Source organism: Dermacentor andersoni, chromosome 7, assembly GCF_023375885.2.
Source record: "Dermacentor andersoni chromosome 7, qqDerAnde1_hic_scaffold, whole genome shotgun sequence".
In the NCBI taxonomy this organism is placed as follows: domain Eukaryota; kingdom Metazoa; phylum Arthropoda; class Arachnida; order Ixodida; family Ixodidae; genus Dermacentor; species Dermacentor andersoni.
Genome location: NC_092820.1, coordinates 172,556,261 through 172,574,340, shown reverse-complemented (window position 1 = coordinate 172,574,340; position 18,080 = coordinate 172,556,261). Strand labels below are relative to the sequence as shown.

The 18,080-nt window shown below is 45.3% G+C and overlaps 1 protein-coding gene across 2 annotated transcripts in view; it reads right to left on the bottom strand.

Moving 5' to 3' along the window:
* Positions 1–18,080, bottom strand: part of LOC126533013 (proteasome activator complex subunit 4A-like) — a 115,054-nt gene that overhangs the window by 78,104 nt on the left and 18,870 nt on the right. For both annotated transcript variants that reach the window (XM_050180199.3, XM_055071695.2), the window contains exons 5-12: positions 14,234–14,297; positions 14,069–14,143; positions 13,371–13,490; positions 11,213–11,302; positions 8,406–8,464; positions 7,205–7,411; positions 5,363–5,549; positions 3,949–4,103 (exon numbers count right to left, since the gene is read on the bottom strand). In XM_050180199.3, coding sequence (XP_050036156.1) covers positions 3,949–4,103; positions 5,363–5,549; positions 7,205–7,411; positions 8,406–8,464; positions 11,213–11,302; positions 13,371–13,490; positions 14,069–14,143; positions 14,234–14,297 — 957 coding nt within the window. The remainder of the gene's footprint in view (positions 1–3,948; positions 4,104–5,362; positions 5,550–7,204; positions 7,412–8,405; positions 8,465–11,212; positions 11,303–13,370; positions 13,491–14,068; positions 14,144–14,233; positions 14,298–18,080) is intronic.

The following is an 18,080-nucleotide window of genomic DNA, read 5'->3' as shown; positions in this document are numbered from 1 at the left end:
CATGCATTGCAGTTGGTCCCCTGAGTTACTAAGCAAGGCAATATCATCAGCGAAGCGCAAGTTACTAAGGTATTCTCCATTTACTCTTATCCCCAATTCTTCCCAATCCAGGTCTCTGAATACCTCCTGTAAACATGCTGTGAATAGCATTGGAGAGATCGTATCTCCCTGCCTGACGCCTTTCTTTATAGGGATTTTGTTGCTTTCTTTATGGAGGACTACAGTGGCTGTGGAGCCGCTATAGATATCTTTCAGTATTTTTACGTACGGCTCGTCTACACCCTGATTCCGCAATGCCTCCATGACTGCCGAGGTTTCGACTGAATCAAACGCTTTCTCATAATCAATGAAAGCTACATATAGTGGTTGGTTATATTCCGCACATTTCTCTATCACCTGATTGATAGTGTGAATATGATCTATTGTTGAGTAGCCTTTACGGAATCCTGCCTGGTCCTTTGGTTGGCGGAAGTCTAAGGTGTTCCTGATTCTATTTGCAATTACCTTAGTAAATACTTTGTAGGCAACGGACAGTAAGCTGATCGGTCTATAATTTTTCAAGTCTTTGGCGTCCCCTTTCTTATGGATTAGGATTATGTTAGCGTTCTTCCAAGATTCCGGTACGCTCGAGGTCATGAGGCATTGTGTATACAGGGCGGCCAGTTTTTCTAGAACAATCTGCCCACCGTCCTTCAACAAATCTGCTGTTACCTGATCCTCCCCAGCTGCCTTCCCCCTTTGCATAGCTCCCAAGGCTTTCCTTACTTCTTCCGGCGTTACTTGTGGGATTTCGAATTCCTCTAGACTATTCTCTCTGCTATTATCATCGTGGGTTCCACTCGTACTGTATAAATCTCTATAGAACTCCTCAGCCACCTGAACTATCTCATCCATATTAGTAATGATATTGCCGGCTTTGTCTCTTAACGCATACATCTGATTCTTGCCAATTCCTAGTTTCTTCTTCGCTGCTTTTAGGCTTCTTCCGTTCCTGAGAGCTTGTTCAATTCTATCTATATTATACTTCCTTATGTCAGCTGTCTTACGCTTGTTGATTAACTTCGAAAGTTCTGCCAGTTCTATTCTGGCTGTAGGGTTAGAGGCTTTCATACTTTGGCGTTTCTTGATCAGATCTTTCGTCTCCTGCGACAGCTTACTGGTATCCTGTCTAACAGAGTTACCGCCGACTTCTATTGCACATTCCTTAATGATGCCCACAAGATTGTCGTTCATTGCTTCAACACTAATTTCCTCTTCCTGAGTTAAAGCCGAATACCTGTTCTGTAGCTTGATCTGGAAGTCCTCTATTTTCCCTCTTACCGCTAACTCATTGATCGGCTTCTTATGTACCAGTTTCTTCCGTTCCCTCCTCAAGTCTAGGCTAATTCGAGTTCTTACCATCCTGTGGTCACTGCAGCGCACCTTACCAAGCACGTCCACATCTTGTATGATGCCAGGGTTAGCGCAGAGTATGAAGTCTATTTCATTTCTAGTCTCGCCGTTCGGGCTTCTCCACGTCCACTTTCGGCTATCCCGCTTGCGGAAGAAGGTATTCATTATCCGCATATTATTCTGTTCCGCAAACTCTACTAGTAACTCTCCCCTGCTATTCCTAGTGCCTATGCCGTATTCCCCCACTGCCTTGTCTCCAGCCTGCTTCTTGCCTACTTTGGCATTGAAATCGCCCATCAGTATAGTGTATTTTGTTTTCACTCTACCCATCGCCGATTCCACGTCTTCATAGAAGCTTTCGACTTCCTGGTCATCATGACTGGATGTAGGGGCGTAGACCTGTACAACCTTCATTTTGTACCTCTTATTAAGTTTCAGAACAAGACATGCCACCCTCTCGTTAATGCTATAGAATTCCTGTATGTTACCAGCTATATTCTTATTAATCAGGAATCCGACTCCTAGTTCTCGTCTCTCCGCTAAGCCCCGGTAGCACAGGACGTGCCCGCTTCTGAGCACTGTATATGCTTCTTTTGGCCTCCTAACTTCACTGAGCCCTATTATATCCCATTTACTGCCCTCTAATTCTTCCAGTAGCACTGCTAGACTCGCCTCACTAGATAACGTTCTAGCGTTAAACGTTGCCAGGTTCATATTCCAATGGCGGCCTGTCCGGAGCCAGGGATTCTTAGCACCCTCTGCAGCGTCGCAGGTCTGACCGCCGCCGTGGTCAGTTGCTTCGCAGCTGCTGGGGACTGAGGGCCGGGGTTTGATTGGTGTGTTCATATAGGAGGTTGTGGCCAAGTACTGCACCAGGGTGGCCAATCCTGCTCTGGTGAGGGAGTGCGTTACCGGTTCTGGTCACCGGGATCAGGCCACACTCCAGGCCTGTTTACGCAATTTTATCAACACGCGAATTTTTTTTTTTTTTTTAATCCGGTGGAAAATTGCGCGGCACCGGGATTCGAACCACGGACCTCTTGCACGCGAGGCGGGTGTTCTACCTCTACGCCACCGCTGCGACCTATGTTCAATAGGAAGTGTGCAAATTGCCTTGCAAGGAACTGACGACTACACCTTATAGCTCTGCAGGGAAGGTAAGTTCGTTCATTGCTGAAATAGACAAAATGTTGCTAGCTATGGCGTCAACGGTTGTAAGGATATTTCACTAACCTTTAGGAAAGGTGAACGACAAGACTTCATTACATGGGATCTGTAAATTCAGCACCAAGTGCAACATCCTTGCTCCAAATGGAATTCTTACCCGCCATGATGACACACCAAGTGCAACATCCTTGCTGTAAACGGAATTCTTACCCGCCATGATGACTCTGTGGTTATCGTGTTGCCGGTGATGATGTTGTGGGTGTTGATTACTCGCCACGGTGGCCACATTCCAAGTGGGTCAGAATGAAAAATTGTCGTGTACTTATGTTTAGGTGCACATTAAAAAACATCAGGTGGTCAAAAAGTAATCCGGAGTGCTCCACTGTGGCGCCTCTCATAGCCCATGTGTTAATTGCTTCTGGACGTTGAACCTCATAATTTGATCCGAATGATAGTCATCTGCACTAAATTCACAAAAGAAAAACTCTGCACTAGTTCACAGCCTGAAGCTTCAAAATAATTCCGCACTTGTTCAAAACTGCTAAAACTTGTAGGGATGCGTGACTCTCACGCGTCCCCTGATATCTTGTTTTCTCGCATAGCTCTTGTCTTCTGCAGTGCGGCTTTGCCGCGTGGCCTGGCGCCCGTGGCGGTCAGAGTGGTTGAGGCGCAGTACGAGAGATGGCGCGAGTGTTGCGCTGCTGACGCCGCCTTCGGCGGGGTTACTTGGGAGCGAAAAGGAGAAAGCTATCTCTCTTTCGCGGCGGATCGGCTAACAGCGCGGACGTCCCGCGCGCGCACCAATCCATGCTTCTGCGAGACCGCCTCGTGTGGCCTCCTTCGAATGCGCCACTGTTCGCGTGACCGTACACGTGAGTGACCAGGCGCTGGGATCCAGCATGGGGCGAACATATTCGCTCGCTATCTGTCGCGCGCCCATCGGCATGTTTTGTGTATAGCAACTCAGCTAGCAGGCATTGATCTATGAAAGGTGCAATAAATGCCCTTGTGATTGTTTGCACTACTGTGTTGTCGTTCCTTTGTCCCAAGAGCATGGGTGTGAGAACTCCACAAACTGCAGTGTGAGATTCTTGCATTGAAGCTAGAAAAGTAATTCTAGCACTTCATGTTTTCTCACAATATCAAAATTTCCCACACAGCTCTGCTTGCACTTCTCAGAACAGTATTTGAAGCATACATCATAGCTGAAGCAAGGTGCAGTGATATTCCCAACCACGCTTCTTGTCTACACTACACTATGATGGATTACGCGTGCAGGAGCACCATTCTACTGACAGCAGCGCCAACTTTGCAGCTTTCGCTGCACTGCATAAACTTGGTGAGATAGGGACTTATTCAGCTCAGGTGGCATGCAGGGCGTGTCCATACCTTTCCATGAGCTGTAGCACAAAGTCCTCAAAGCCTGCAGTGGCCAAGCACACATCTTGCTCAATTTCAGTGAGGTCTGTGCGAATGCTCACAGCCTTGGAGCAGTCCACCAGTGGAACAAGGGTGGCAAATGTTGAGATGAACTGGAATGTCACCTGCACAGGAATACACAGTTGTGCCTTTCTAAAGAGTGGTCCCAACAAAAAATATAAAGTCAGCAGACTTCAACAATTTTTCCAGCTCTGAACTAATTTACTGTAACAGGCTTTACAATGGAAACTCCCATCTTCTCAAGAATGGTCCCTTCTCTGTCGTGCATCCAAAGTCATCACGATACCCCACAGTATTGCCTGTTATGTCCTTTAAAATGCATGCACAGATGCCTGTCCTCTTAGTCTGTGGGGCGTGCAAACTTCCCCCAAAATTACCAAGCGGCAAAGTGGCATGCTAGCCCATTGGTGAGTGCGTCCAGCTCCTAACTGCACATTGCCACAGGAAAACATGTTCGAATCCCAGTGGCAGCAGCTGCCATTATTCTGTGCTCTACGGTGAGAGCGAAGCTGGCATTGAGGAGGCAGCCTGGTGATGACACAATAATGACGACAATGATGACGGTGGCACTCATTGTCACTGTCAAAAAGGACACATGGAGAGACAGACACAGTAAACCCAGTTTTGGGCTTCTAACAGCCGTCACCATAAAATAAATAATTCTACTGATTTTTACGTACATGGACAAAAGAAAGAAGTCTGTTCGTATTTTGACAAACTCATGTGGCACTGTTTTTCACAGACAGCAAGGTTATGTTCCCTCTGATGAAAAAGCCCAATTTCGAACTTCACAGTTAATGGGCTTCAAATGATTGATCCATTCATGTGGTTAAGTTTAAATATAAAATGCAATGACATTTCACATTGCTTAAATTAGGTATCAATGAGGGGGGCATACTTCTGAAGCAATAGTGGCAAGCTGCAGGACTGGTAATTGTAATTATAAACAGGCTATAAAAAGCACCTAAAAGCAGGTGTATGCAGATGGCGGCCTTTCTTCCAGTTCCAGTATCAAAAATGTGTATTTTTGCCAGCTTTTATTGATGCATTCACTCATATTTCAGATGTAAAATTTTTAATGGAGGCTACTAATGCTATTTGAAACAAGGCTCTTAACAAAGTCCAAAATTTCGTTTTGCTTGGTCCAAAAGCAGCACAAAGGCTGTCAGAGATGTGTCATTAGGGTCTGGATTCATTTAGACCTCTTCGAGTATTTTAGCATGCACACTAGGCTCGGTACACAGCTTTTTGCGCTCTGCCCTCATGAAGCTGCTGCTGCAGGTGAGAGCTGAAACCACGACCTAACGGTCAGACTTTGACCAAGCTGACGCACAGAAACAGGGGAACAGCCCATAACACTCACAATGCACTTGCGAATGTCGTTGGGGTCGATGCCAGGCAAGCAGCTGTTCAGCAGGGGTACTACGTGGGAGGGGCCCTCGGGAAAGAAGCGGCCTCCCTGCACCAGGCTGCGTGCCACCGCCAACACGCAGTGCATGGCAGCTGTCAGGCGGTGTGGCTCTGTCAGAGTCTCCAGTGAAGAGTACAGCCTGCACACCAAGGAAAAAAGAACATTTCTTAGCTCAATAAACTAAGACAATTGAACGGCACTGGAAAAAAATAGATTCCTGGCTCTTGACTTAGTCAGGTCAGGCAGTTGATCTATGTTTTTGTCTCAAAAACTATTAAAATGGTTTTGTGCTTACAGTTGGTTTGCTTTTGCTCGAAATTCACAGTGAGATTCCATTTTATGGTCCTGATTTTTTACTACGACACTTAGCACTTTTCTTTGCCTAGTTTCTCTAGGGAAAAAGAAAAAAAAATGTGGCAGAAACTACCAGAAGAGGATTGCCCAAATACAAGTAACAGCTTCCCAGTAGACCTGCAGAGATGTGCTGCTATTGACATTTATTCATTAGCTCTGTTGGTAAATGCTATGAGACATGTGAGTGTTGTGACCTTGCATTCCCTGCAGGGTCAGACTGCATTACAATTTATGTGAAAACCCTTGCAAGGACACATATCATGCACTGGTAGCAGGACTGACACATCTATGGTCCCCACCTTTGATTACATTATCTGTACGAACTGAGCCACACAGCCATCCAGACAAGGTGGGAGAAGAGTGAAAGAAAGGCGGGTTTAAAAAGTGAAATTGCATTTGTCTGAGCCCACTGCCATATGAGCATCTATGGCCTGGCAAAGCATTGTCGTAAATTACTCCCAGTGGGGTACAGTGTGGACACACTGAGCGGTGCAGACAAAGGCAAATTCAAATTTTTTTTTCAATAAACTAAGAAAGGTACAGTGCCAAGTGTTATAGTACAGTATATTGAATGGTTAGAACCATAATATGCGATTTTTCAACAAAATGTATGCTACAGCAAAGCAGTGTAAACACAAAATCTTTTTTTTAAAAATGTTTTCTAGATAAAATCTCAGGTCACCATATTAACATAAGAGAATTTAACAGAACGATGACCAAAAGGGGGATTATTTCGACTTTCACATAGAAGTGTTATTAGAACATTTTTCTTGTTTTCTCCTATTTGTTGTACTGTACGCGATTAAACTTTATTGGCAGATGTACAATGGGTGTATTGAAACCTTTATTGCCAATTTCATTCCAAGAAATTCAGTGGCGATATAATGGTTATTGCAAGAGAAATGTGTGATCACTACTTTGCACCTTTTGGAGGTCCCAGATCCATGCTTTAAACTGCATTCACCACACTGCTAAGTGTTGTTCAGGAGCTCACCCAACACTCGTCCTGCCTCTTCAAGGAGCATAGTGTAACTGGCAGTGGTCTGCAGCAGAGCTCCATTAGTTGGTGTGCATGCACACACACACACACGCACACGCACATGCACACGCACACGCACACACGCATGCACACTCTTCTAAGCCCGCCCATCTCCTTTCTAATTCTACCACATGTCTGGCTTCCCACATATATACCTATTTCCACTTTGACCTTCCTAATGCTAATGCATTAAAAGCACTATTTGTGCAACCATGTTTTTAGGCTAAGCCACGTTTGAGACGAGCCTTGCAGACCCATATCCTGATATTTCTGTTGTGGCACATTAGGAAACTCACTTAGAGAGCGGTGCCAGATTTCCCTTTAATTAATAAGAAACTCCATGGTTGTGGGAACCCAGCCTTACTTCTAAATGTGGACATAAGGCAAGCACTACTACTTACCTTTCTATCACAGGCGGAATAACCAGTTCTGGTCGAAGAAGGGCCAGGTCTTGCAAAGCGACAGCTGCACCGGAGCTGCCTCCCTTGCTAAACATAGAGAGCAGAACCACTGGTTGCACGCTCTCCACAAACGATGTCACTTCTGCGTCAGTCAAGCGGTGTGACTCTGGAGGAATTGGCTCCCAGGTGGGCGGCCTGTAACGCTCCCTGCACATTTGCAGCACATGGTGAAGCAATGCTCAGAATGGTTCTGCAACAGGTTGAACAAAATTAAACCTAACGCATTTTTTGTTCAACGAAAGAAAAGAAGCAGCCATGAAAGTGCTATAGACAGCTCAAAATCTTGGCCACACACACAGTTGACAGCAATTAGGCTTGATGAAAAGCTTGATTAAGCTTGATGAAAATTAATTTCAGCAGTTAATCAATTGCACAGGGGACAGTGTATGTCTCTATGTATATAAAAGGAATGGTCAATTTGCAAAAATGTAGTAGACAAATGTTCTGACGTACCGAAGAAACTAGGTCAGCACAAATTGGCAAAAGGGTTTCGAAATGGCAGATGGCCACTTGTGAGATTTAAAATGTTTCACAAGTTAAGACTAACTTCCAACGTTTAACTGAAAAAACTTTTTATAGAATATAACACTGCTACGAATGAGAGTAGCTTGTACAATGTTTCACAAGTCACCCTTTCCTGTGCACAAGACATGACAAACAGTGTTAGTACAGCTAACACATTGCAGAAAGTGTTCCACATTATTTGTGTCAACAATTCTTTGATGATAATGTAGAGCTAAAAGCCAAAAAAGGAACGCAGCTATACAGTTTCACACAGGTACTTCGCATAAACCATTAAAAGCCATAGACAAGTTCGGTTATTTACTGCCCAAAACACTTTTTTGGGGTTTGATAAACCTGCTTTTTATCAGGTATATTTTTCAGCTGTTAGTAAGCTTTTTGATGAAATGGTCATGCAGAACAGTTTTGTAGTCGCCATCGGATGCAATAGATGGCAGTTCAGGTCTATAACCATTGAATTAAGGACTGCCCACAGAGGAAGCTTCGGGTGGCACAGTTTATAGCTTAGAGCCCTGAAACTTAAGGACCATTTCGGTACAGTGTTCGGTCGTAAGTGTCGGCCATTAAGGGCTTAAAGAGAACAACTGGAAGCCACGAGCAGGAAATAACAGAAACGTACTTGTGAAGCCTCCGCACCACTTCAGCAGGCAATTTGTACAGCACCCTCTGAAGTTTTGTCTGTAACAGGTACATACACAAACATCTCAACAGACATACCCATACAGAGTTTTGTTTTCAACAGCTATAGAGTGAACATAGTGAAGCAGGTGCTATAGAAGCAGTGCACAGCATGTAAAGGCGCAACTCATCAATCAGCCCAATGCCCACGACATGCCTAATCATTCAGTTTTTCTACAACCAGAGGCAGGTATCAGCAGTCCACTCTGTAAGCCAACTGCCCATGCCAGTGCAGTGGCACAATCAGTGCCTGCATGGCATCTTGGCAAGAAGACAACAGCAGCAGCAACAACAAAAGGAACTGTGAGCTGGGCTTGAGCAGTGGCACCGTCATCAGCCAACCATCTCAGGGTTCATCAATGGGTACTAGCCAGACACATCTGCCTTATCTTTAAGTGTGTTAAAAGTACCTTTAACAATATGAAGACTAAGCAGAGAGCACCAAGGCAGAGAGCTTCTTCAGAGGGTCACCGTATTCATATCTTGCTGTACACTGTCGACAATGTGGATGCGAACTCTTTCTGAAAGGCCCATCGGCCCTTTTCTTACACCGAGATGGGACCATTAGGGAGGTTGTAGAGGCTTTCTATATTAAAAAAAATGGTTGCACGTGTGTCAGCCAGCCCTCGACAAGCCTTCACACAAATGAAATAGCCTATTTCAATAAGTCATTTTTCGTTGCAAATACACCCTCAGTGCCTACATGAGAAAGGCCCGAGTCAGAGCTTCTTTTTATGTTTTATGCTTTCGGAGCTTTTGGTCTTCTGTGTTTTTTATGGGCACAGCTATGTCATGATTAACTCTCAGAACTTTCTTAAACTCTTGAGGGGGCTTGAGTGCACTTGTGCAATGATGTACCTTACTTTTGATCTGTGTTGACTGATAAATAGGCATGTTTTTCAGGAAATAAACATTAGTGTGAAGTAGCACTTGCACTGTCTGGCTGTCCATCTTGCATCTTCATTTCTTGTGCTTTAAGTCACGGAGCAAGAAACCTTTAGGAGTGGAAACTTCGCTGTTTGCGGCGACCAGGAAAGGTCACAAGCCCGCGGAGCCACTATCATGCTGGCAGTGCCTGGTGGCCGTTTTGGTTGCCAGGGCAACCGGTCGAGTGTGTTGCTCCCGTTCGGCCGCGTGCGCCTGACTTCTATTGAGGGCACGGAGGAAGTGGCTGGAGAGCGCGCCGGAGCCGCCTGCCCGGGCGCTGCATTTTTTTTTCGCTGCGGCTTCTACGACGCGCCGCATGGCGCCGCCACTGCATACAGCCCCGTCGGCGCATACAATTGTGACCTTATCTGGTCGCCCGTGCTCATGCGCGCTGACGGGAGTTTCACCTCCTAAATGTCTTCCTCCGTGCTTTAAGTCAAGTGTGAATATGAAGATACTTCTCCAGTGATGCCAGCAGACAGAAAGCAGACCCAGAACTCTGGCACAATATAAAAATTAAAACCTAGATCCCTATATTCATTTGGAAATGCAGTCCGTGTAACATGCCCCTGATGTGTGAAGTGATTATCTTGAACTTCCTCTCTGGTTCAAGCAGGCCAGGCTCTATCTGTAAGAATAAGACCAAGCTTATCACTAATACCGAGTCACACAAGATAGTCAACTTACTTTTCACTATTTGCGGATGGGCTAGCTGGTTGATGCTTTTATAGATGTTTAGGATGCAAACTATTATAAAGCTCACCGAAGTAAGACAGTTTTTTTTTCTAGTTTCTTTTTTTGTGTGCATGTACGAGTATGAAAGTGTCCCAGGTACATGTTTTGCTTTACCTGCATTATTTATTGGTTCTTTGCTTGCTTTCCTCCTCCCCACTGTAATGCCTACAGGCACTGCGGGTATTGTGATAAACAAATAAACCAACAAATAAATAAATAAATATATAAATAAATAAATAAATGGGAAAAAATTGACAGGCACATGCTGAACATGCAAGCACTGACTGGACGCCCTTTTCCGTGTCTGTCACTTTTTGCCCCTTCATAGTTTGCTTCCTGAACGTCGACAAAAGGTCAACTTACTGCATACTACAAGAGGAGAAATGGAAGCATGGTAAATTGCCTCTATTTCTCTTCTTCCACCCAACAACCCCATTTTGTTCCATCACGTGGAAGAACTTAAATGAAAAAAGAAATACAGCAGATCAGTTTACATTTGTAGAGCATTCTTTCAGCCCCATATCATTAATTCATTTACAAAGCAAGACTGACTACTGGCAAAGAAAATAAAGGCAAAACTTTTCTTCTTTGAACGCCATGCCCAAAACTACGCCATGAAGCCAGTGCAGTATTTTGTGTTTCCCAGTATTCCTATACATTTCAGCAGCTTTCATACAGAAAAAGCTCGGAAAATATTTTGGGTCGACTCTCTATTGCCGTTTGCACATAACGTAATCTTTTATTGAACAACAGTTAGCTGACTCCATGAATACGCTGTCAGTGTCTATGACATTGAAAAGAAATAGGTACAGGAACTTCCAGAAGACAATGCCACCATTCCCTTGTTTTTTCACAACCTCCCTTGCTTAGCAAGCCTCAGACTCCGATAAGACTGATCTATGTGCTTCTTCAAAAGTGTAATCTACTGGTCCAGGTTGACTTTAAATATACTACACCTCTTCAGCATCCCTTTCATGCTTTAACATCAAGGTACGTTGATGAATGAGCCCTACAAACATTACACAGAGCACACTGCCACAGTGCAATAGACTCATGTTGTCATTGCAGCTGAGGAAAGGTACTCACCACCCAGCGACCATTGTTGGATGGATGATAGAAGGACTCGATGGCCTTGAACAAGTGGCTCACGTATGTCTGGCAGGAACTGTTACCACTCTGCAGAAGAGCACAAGCAGCGGTCAAGTTTTATTGATACAAGAATTCAAAAATCGAACTGTGATGTTTAGTGTCTCAAAGCTGCACAGTGGGATACGAGAGATGTCGTACGGGGAGGGGATCCAAATTATGATTTTTCTTAATCTGCACTTACATCTAAGTACATGAATGTTTTCACATTTCATTCCCATCATAATGCGACTGCTTAAGACAGAGAAACGGACCCATGACATTGTGTTCAGCAGCACAATGCCGGTAGCCACTGAGACAACTTGACTGGTGCATGATTACTGACAAAGCAATGCTATTGCACAACAAAAAATAAAACAAAGCACACTATTGTTTAAGAGCTTCCCAATGACTTGTAACTCTGCAGCATAAGTGATAGCTATAATTTGACATTCACAGTAATCACATTGAATACCTTTGACGATTAATGAATGGATCACTCAAAGCTGTTTACAACACACTCTTCATGCAGCATGCAATAAAGGCAGAACCTTAACTGCATGCTACATAAAAAAAAGGAAGACCTTGAAATGAAGTTTTTCATTGATGGTGCCAAAATACATTGCAAGCATTCACTTAACAGGTACACATTTAATGTCCAGGAATTGAACAAACTATCAAAAGAAAGAACAATGTATGCAGACGTATCAAACAGAGTTTATAGCATTTTTCTTCCCATGCATGTGAGGATGCACTGTTTCTACAACAGCAGCTGTATGGCAACAAGCAATCTGAATTAAATTACAATTTGTCGACTTTGCAGTTTACGCCCTCAAAGCATCAGTGGGCTAGTCTGTAATACATCAGGAGCGCAATCGGAAATCATTGTTCGAAACGCAAGTTCAGTTTAGGTTCAGTTTCGCCTCATGCAACTGGCCTAGGCCAGTTGCGTGAGGCAAAACTGAACGCAAACTTAACTTGCTTTTCGAACAACGATCTCCGATCGTACCCCACAGCTTCACTAATACACCTCTCAGGTTGTAACATCGCTGAAAGCCTAACACGTTCAGCATGCTTTTGCAATGCACTTCCTCTGCTAATGTATTTCTATTCCTCTGATCCCATGACAAAAACATATTAAAGGGGTTCTACCCCGCAGTTTATGTAGAAGAGCTCAGCTAACCACTTTGATAATTGGTGCAAAGCAGTCAGTTTCATGAACAATACACCAAACAGTTCCTGAATAAAAACATAAGCAAACAGACTGGTAGTTTTACAGTAAAACTTGTAGATCTAACATGATTCGGTGAATGACTTTATTTTATTTTTTATTTACGGATACTGCAATTCCATCGAGGGATTTTAGCAGAGTGGGAATTAAAATTGGGAGTAGTACAAATGAAAAAGTTTTGGCAGGTATACAATATTTAGCAAGAACATAATCAAATATGGAAGGAAAACAGAAGTAGGAACGCAGAATTGCATAAGTTACAAGTTATACAATATCTAATGCCTGAAAAGGCAAAATGCAAGAAAATAAAAAAATAATTTAGTGGATCGTTAGAGATACAATACCAATATTTCAGAGAGATAACTGTAGGATATAGTAAAATTGAGAACAATATCCATGCTAATAGTGAACAAAGGCAAAACCTGAAGCTCAGCGAGCTGTTAAAGACAAGTGGCAAACATTTCAAGAGATGGTTGTAGAACAACATCATTAATCAGACTGTTCCAATCTCTGATAGTCCTCGAAAAAAAAAAGAAAACGCATTTTTAAACCAATTATTGCACGACTGAAAGTGAGATTGTGACGTTGCCTTGTGGCATAGAAGAAGAAGAAGAATCATGGGGTTTAACGTGCCAAAACCACTTTCTGATTATGAGGCACGCCGTAGTGGAGGACTCCGGAAATTTCGACCACCTGGGGATCTTTAACGTGCACCTAAATCTAAGTACACAGGTGTTTTCGCATTTCGCCCCCATCGAAATGCGGCCGCCGTGGCCGGGATTCGATCCCGCGACCTCGTGCTCAGCAGCCCAACACCATAGCCACTGAGCAACCACGGCGGGTGCCTTGTGGCATAACCTGAAGAGAAAGACAATAATACTTTCTTACCAGGAGTGATGCGATCCAGTTGACAACAGGTGTGCTGTCATAGGAGTTGCTGTGTCGGTTCACCTGGACCTTGCCTGAAGCAGCCGGGAGGTTAAAGCTTCGCAGCAAGCGTGTAAACATCTGAGGAAAACAACGCAGTTCACAGCTTCTGTTATAGCAGTGCACTGTTGACAAGACACAATATGTATGCAAAGAAGGAAAAACAAACAAAGGAATCAGGTGTGCAAACTGATCAACTAGTGATGCTTCATCATGGAAACAGTACTTTTTCACAAGCAGGCGTTCAAAAAATTCAATAAAAATTTTATCACAGCTTGCTTTCAGTCAAGCTGAATGACCAGATCAATTGTAATTCTTTTCAATACTGCAGTTGACATCCTTTAAGACATACTCTTTAATCTAATAAGCTCAACTGCTTGGGAAACTTAGTTCCCACAGACTTCCTTTTTTTTTTAACTTTCGTTTGAATTCGGCACGTCTGATAAAAGTAGCTGGTTTATTAGGTCCCCAATGCTAGTCTTAGAGATAGTGTCACTGTAATCTACTTTTCCTATAGGTCTGAGTTCACTCAACAGACAAATTTTGTCTGCAACACAAATTTATCCGTTAGCCAACAGGGATCCTGATTTAATCTCTTGCTAAAGTTGCAGCTGATGTAGACTATTAATTATACAGAGAAATAAAAGGTAAAAGCTCACTGTTGGAATGTAAGGGTCCCAGTTGATGTAGCCAATGTTGTTTTGAGCAAGCCTCGCAAACAGCCACACGAGGTTCTAAAAGACAAAAAGAAAGTCCAAAGAAACGCAGACTTAATACGTGAATTCAAAGTGATTTGATGTTGTACTTGAAAATATGGGGCTTACATTTTCCCATACAGGTGAGTTGTGGCTGTTCTCCCAGAGACCAATAAATTTGTCAAACCACAGTCTGCAAACATTATAAAGAAAAAATACATTATTAACAGCATGCTTCAGACAGTGGGAGCAGCTAAGTAGCAATGTAGTTGTGAATTGAACTGTACTAATGACTGCCCGCACATGTTAATTTATACCTCAATCAGGCGGGCAAATCTAGTGACACATTGAGTGGGCACACTTTGTGCTCAGAGTGTGTCACTTTATGTGGGAAATGAAAGTGTAATTTGGAAGCGATGGCAGTTTCAATGCATAAATGCAGCTTGCACATTATATACTTATTTTGGTGAATATTTGTAAACAATACAACATGATCAATAATTATGAACCAAAACTAGACAGCATTGCACTGAACGCCTGAGCGATGCAATGCGGATTTGGAAGTGAAGCGCTGAGAGTAGCAAAGCATAGATGGCTTCCATTGCAAATGACACAGGTATGTTTATAACATTTGGAAGCTAAAAAAGAAGAAAAGTGGCTTTAGAATAAGCGCCAACCCTGCATTGAGCATTATTTTACACATTTTTTGAAGCACTGCTACAGTGCCTTTGATGCAGCGAACCAAGTTAGATGAATGCACTCGCTGGCGAGGATGTTCTACAGTAGTTGCATCACTAAACCTCTCAGTATGAAAGCTTGCTAATGACACTAACAGCAATGTGAACTCAGTCAAAGTGACATTAAATTTGCTCGTCCGACAGGGGTTTAGTTGGGGCATAGAGGCTTAAGTGTATGGCAAGACATAGCAGTTGGTTGTGCACTCGAAGATAAAGGAACAATGCAAAAAGGAGGAGCGAAAAGAACTGAATTAATTTAGAAGGTGATAAAAATAAGACCTCAGGAGGATAACACAAAAAGGTGAGCACTAGAGGCTTGTCAGAGATTTTTACAAGCAAGTATTACTATCAATATTCATTAAAGTTTGTATCAGACATTATGCGATATATTTTGCCTATGTTCCTTTCTGTTCCCGAGTTATTGCATTTTTTTTTAATGTGACCAGTCTTCAGTGTACTTGTTTGACTTAACTTCATGCTTGGACGTGTTTATGTGACCTTTGTTTTATACCTGCGATATTCCTTTTCTTTTTTCAGTGTCACCTAATTCTTACACTTTCTTAGTGTGCATTAACTTTAAAAAGAAGCCCAGAATGGCACTTGGTTCCAACATATTCTAAATGTCATGCATCTCGGAGAAAAGGAAATAAAGAAAAATCCAGACAGCAACATTGGTGGTAATTATTCTGTTTGGCACAATCCTGTACGAGGGACGTCCTGAAAGCAAGTTTCGTCATTTATTTTCCCAAGGAAACTTTACTGCCAAAAGAAAATACACCATGGCATCTGTGGGGATGCGCGACTCTCGCGCGTCCCCTGATGTTTTTCCCGCATAGCGCGTCTCCTGTAATCCGGCTTCGCCGCGTGGCCTGCGTGACGCCCGCGGCGGTCGATGTGGTTGAAGCGCAGTGCGAGAGATGGCGCGAGTGTTGCGCTGCTAACGCCGCCTCACGGCAGGGTTACTTGGGGGCGCTGGGGAGAACAGGCTGCCTCTTTGGTTCGGGACAGCAAGCAGTACGGACGTGCCGTGCCGCGCGTGCGCCGATCCATGCTTCTGCAAGACCGTCTCGCGTGGCCGCCTTCGAACGCGCGAACGACCAGGCGTTGGGATCCAGCATGGGGCGAACATATTCGCTCGCTATCCGGTCGCGGTGAGTCGGACTTCTAGATTTGTCGCGCGCCCATCGGCATGTTTTGTGGATAGCAACTCGGCTAGCAGGCATTGATCTATGAAAGGTGCAATAAATGCCCTTGTGATTGTTTGCTCTACTGTGTTGTCGTTCCTTTGTCCCAAGAGCACGGGAGGAGAAGCCCACATCTGGCTGCCCAACGTGGGGCTCTTTGGGGCATCGGACGATAGATTTAACAGTTTTGCTTCGTTCGAGACCTTTGTTTGAACCGAAGCGTAGGGCTAGCGCGGATTTTGATCGCTAGCGTTGGCGGCGTGCTTTCTTGAGCGAGGCGACGGTGGCTGTAGTGTGTTTGAACATGTCAACATGCTAAGCCTTATCGCAAGTGTTTTTTTAATGACATTCGTCTGAACGAGAGCCACGTGGTCTGCATCCTGGGAGAGCGAGGCTTAGCGCCCGCGGAGCATTCGGAAGCCTGAAGCGAGTGAGTACGGAAGCCTCGTGGGTGGTCCGAATTTCTTATGTAAATAGCTTCTTCTATCTCTGACTCGGATGAAGTCGCGGCTCTGGGAGCCGGGTGGCCGCGGGCCACGGGTGCCACTACGGGCTGACTGGTATTGCGGCCTGGCAGCGGGCGCTCCGACACCGTCTGGGATGGTGGGCGCCGTCAACTCGGATGCTGTGTGCACCGAGCGGAGTAGGATCACCTCACAGAGCTGAAGTCTCCTCGCAGCTGCCTGTTTTGCGCTCATTTTTGGTGTTTTTGGATGCCGGTTGTTGTCAGGGTACCGACGCTTTAGGCCTAAGGCTTTACGAATCTGCCTGTCGCACGTGGAGGGACACAATCTGGTGGACCGTGGCGTTGAGGTGTTTCGATTTGCTTCCCTCATTCTATTTAGCCTCGCACGAATTGAAATTACTCGTTCGACTCAAGGAAGCGAGCTTCGTTCACATGAACTTAGCATCTGAGTAGCTGCCCGATCTTTGGCTAGCCGAGTTGAACATCGTACCACGCGGGCGTTGCGCATGCAGAATTCCTCTCCCTTGCACTACTTTAGTGTTTGCCGAATGTGTTGAGTGTACGCAGCGTGATTGGAGTCACCCCTGGCTTGCTGTCACCTGTACATCGTCTGCGCTGCTGCCCCGGACTACGATCGAGTCACCCCGAGCGATGGTGATGCTGTGGCGAGTTCGGCGCACCGACTTCGGCGGCCTCCTGCATCCAGCTCACAACCCTCGGCGGCGGAGAAAAGAGCCGGCGGTCACCGACAGCTACTGCGGCTCTCGCCAGCAGGACGCGTCGCGCGAGCGACGCTTGCTCGTTCCGACTACTGCGTCGCCGTTTCCGGAGTCCTGGCCTGGAATCGTGCCGCCGAGTCTGCAAAGCTGCTGCTGTGACCGGCGGACTCCAGCGGTGTACCCAAGGACAGACGGCTCGCATGTTATGGACAGCGTGTGGACATTTCCTCGGCGCGGCCAATGTTGCATGTACTACCTTGTTCGCGAAGCACGCGTTGATGTTAGAGCGTGTGACATGTTTCGCCGGAATATGTAGTGATTTAAGGTTGGGGGGATGTGGGGATGCGCGACTCTCGCGCGTCCCCTGATATATTTTTCCCGCATAGCGCGTCTCCTGTAATCCGGCTTCGCCGCGTGGCCTGCGTGACGCCCGCGGCGGTCGATGTGGTTCAAGCGCAGTGTGAGAGATGGCGCGAGTGTTGCGCTGCTAACTCCGCCTCACGGCAGGGTTACTTGGGGGCGCTGAGGGGAACAGGCTGCCTCTTTGGTTCGGGACAGCAAGCAGTACGAACGTGCCGCGCGTGCGCCGATCCATGCTTCTGCGAGACCGTCTCGCGTGGCCGCCTTGGAACGCATCACCGTTCGCGTGACCGTACATGCGAACGACCAGGCGTTGGGATCCAGCATGGGGCGAACATATTCGCTCGCTATCCGGTTGCGGTGAGTCGGACTTCTAGATTTGTCGCGCGCCCATCGGCATGTTTTGTGGGTAGCAACTCGGCTAGCAGGCATTGATCTATGAAAGGTGCAATAGATGCCCTTGTGATTGTTTGCTCTACTGTGTTGTCGTTCCTTTGTCCCAAGAGCACG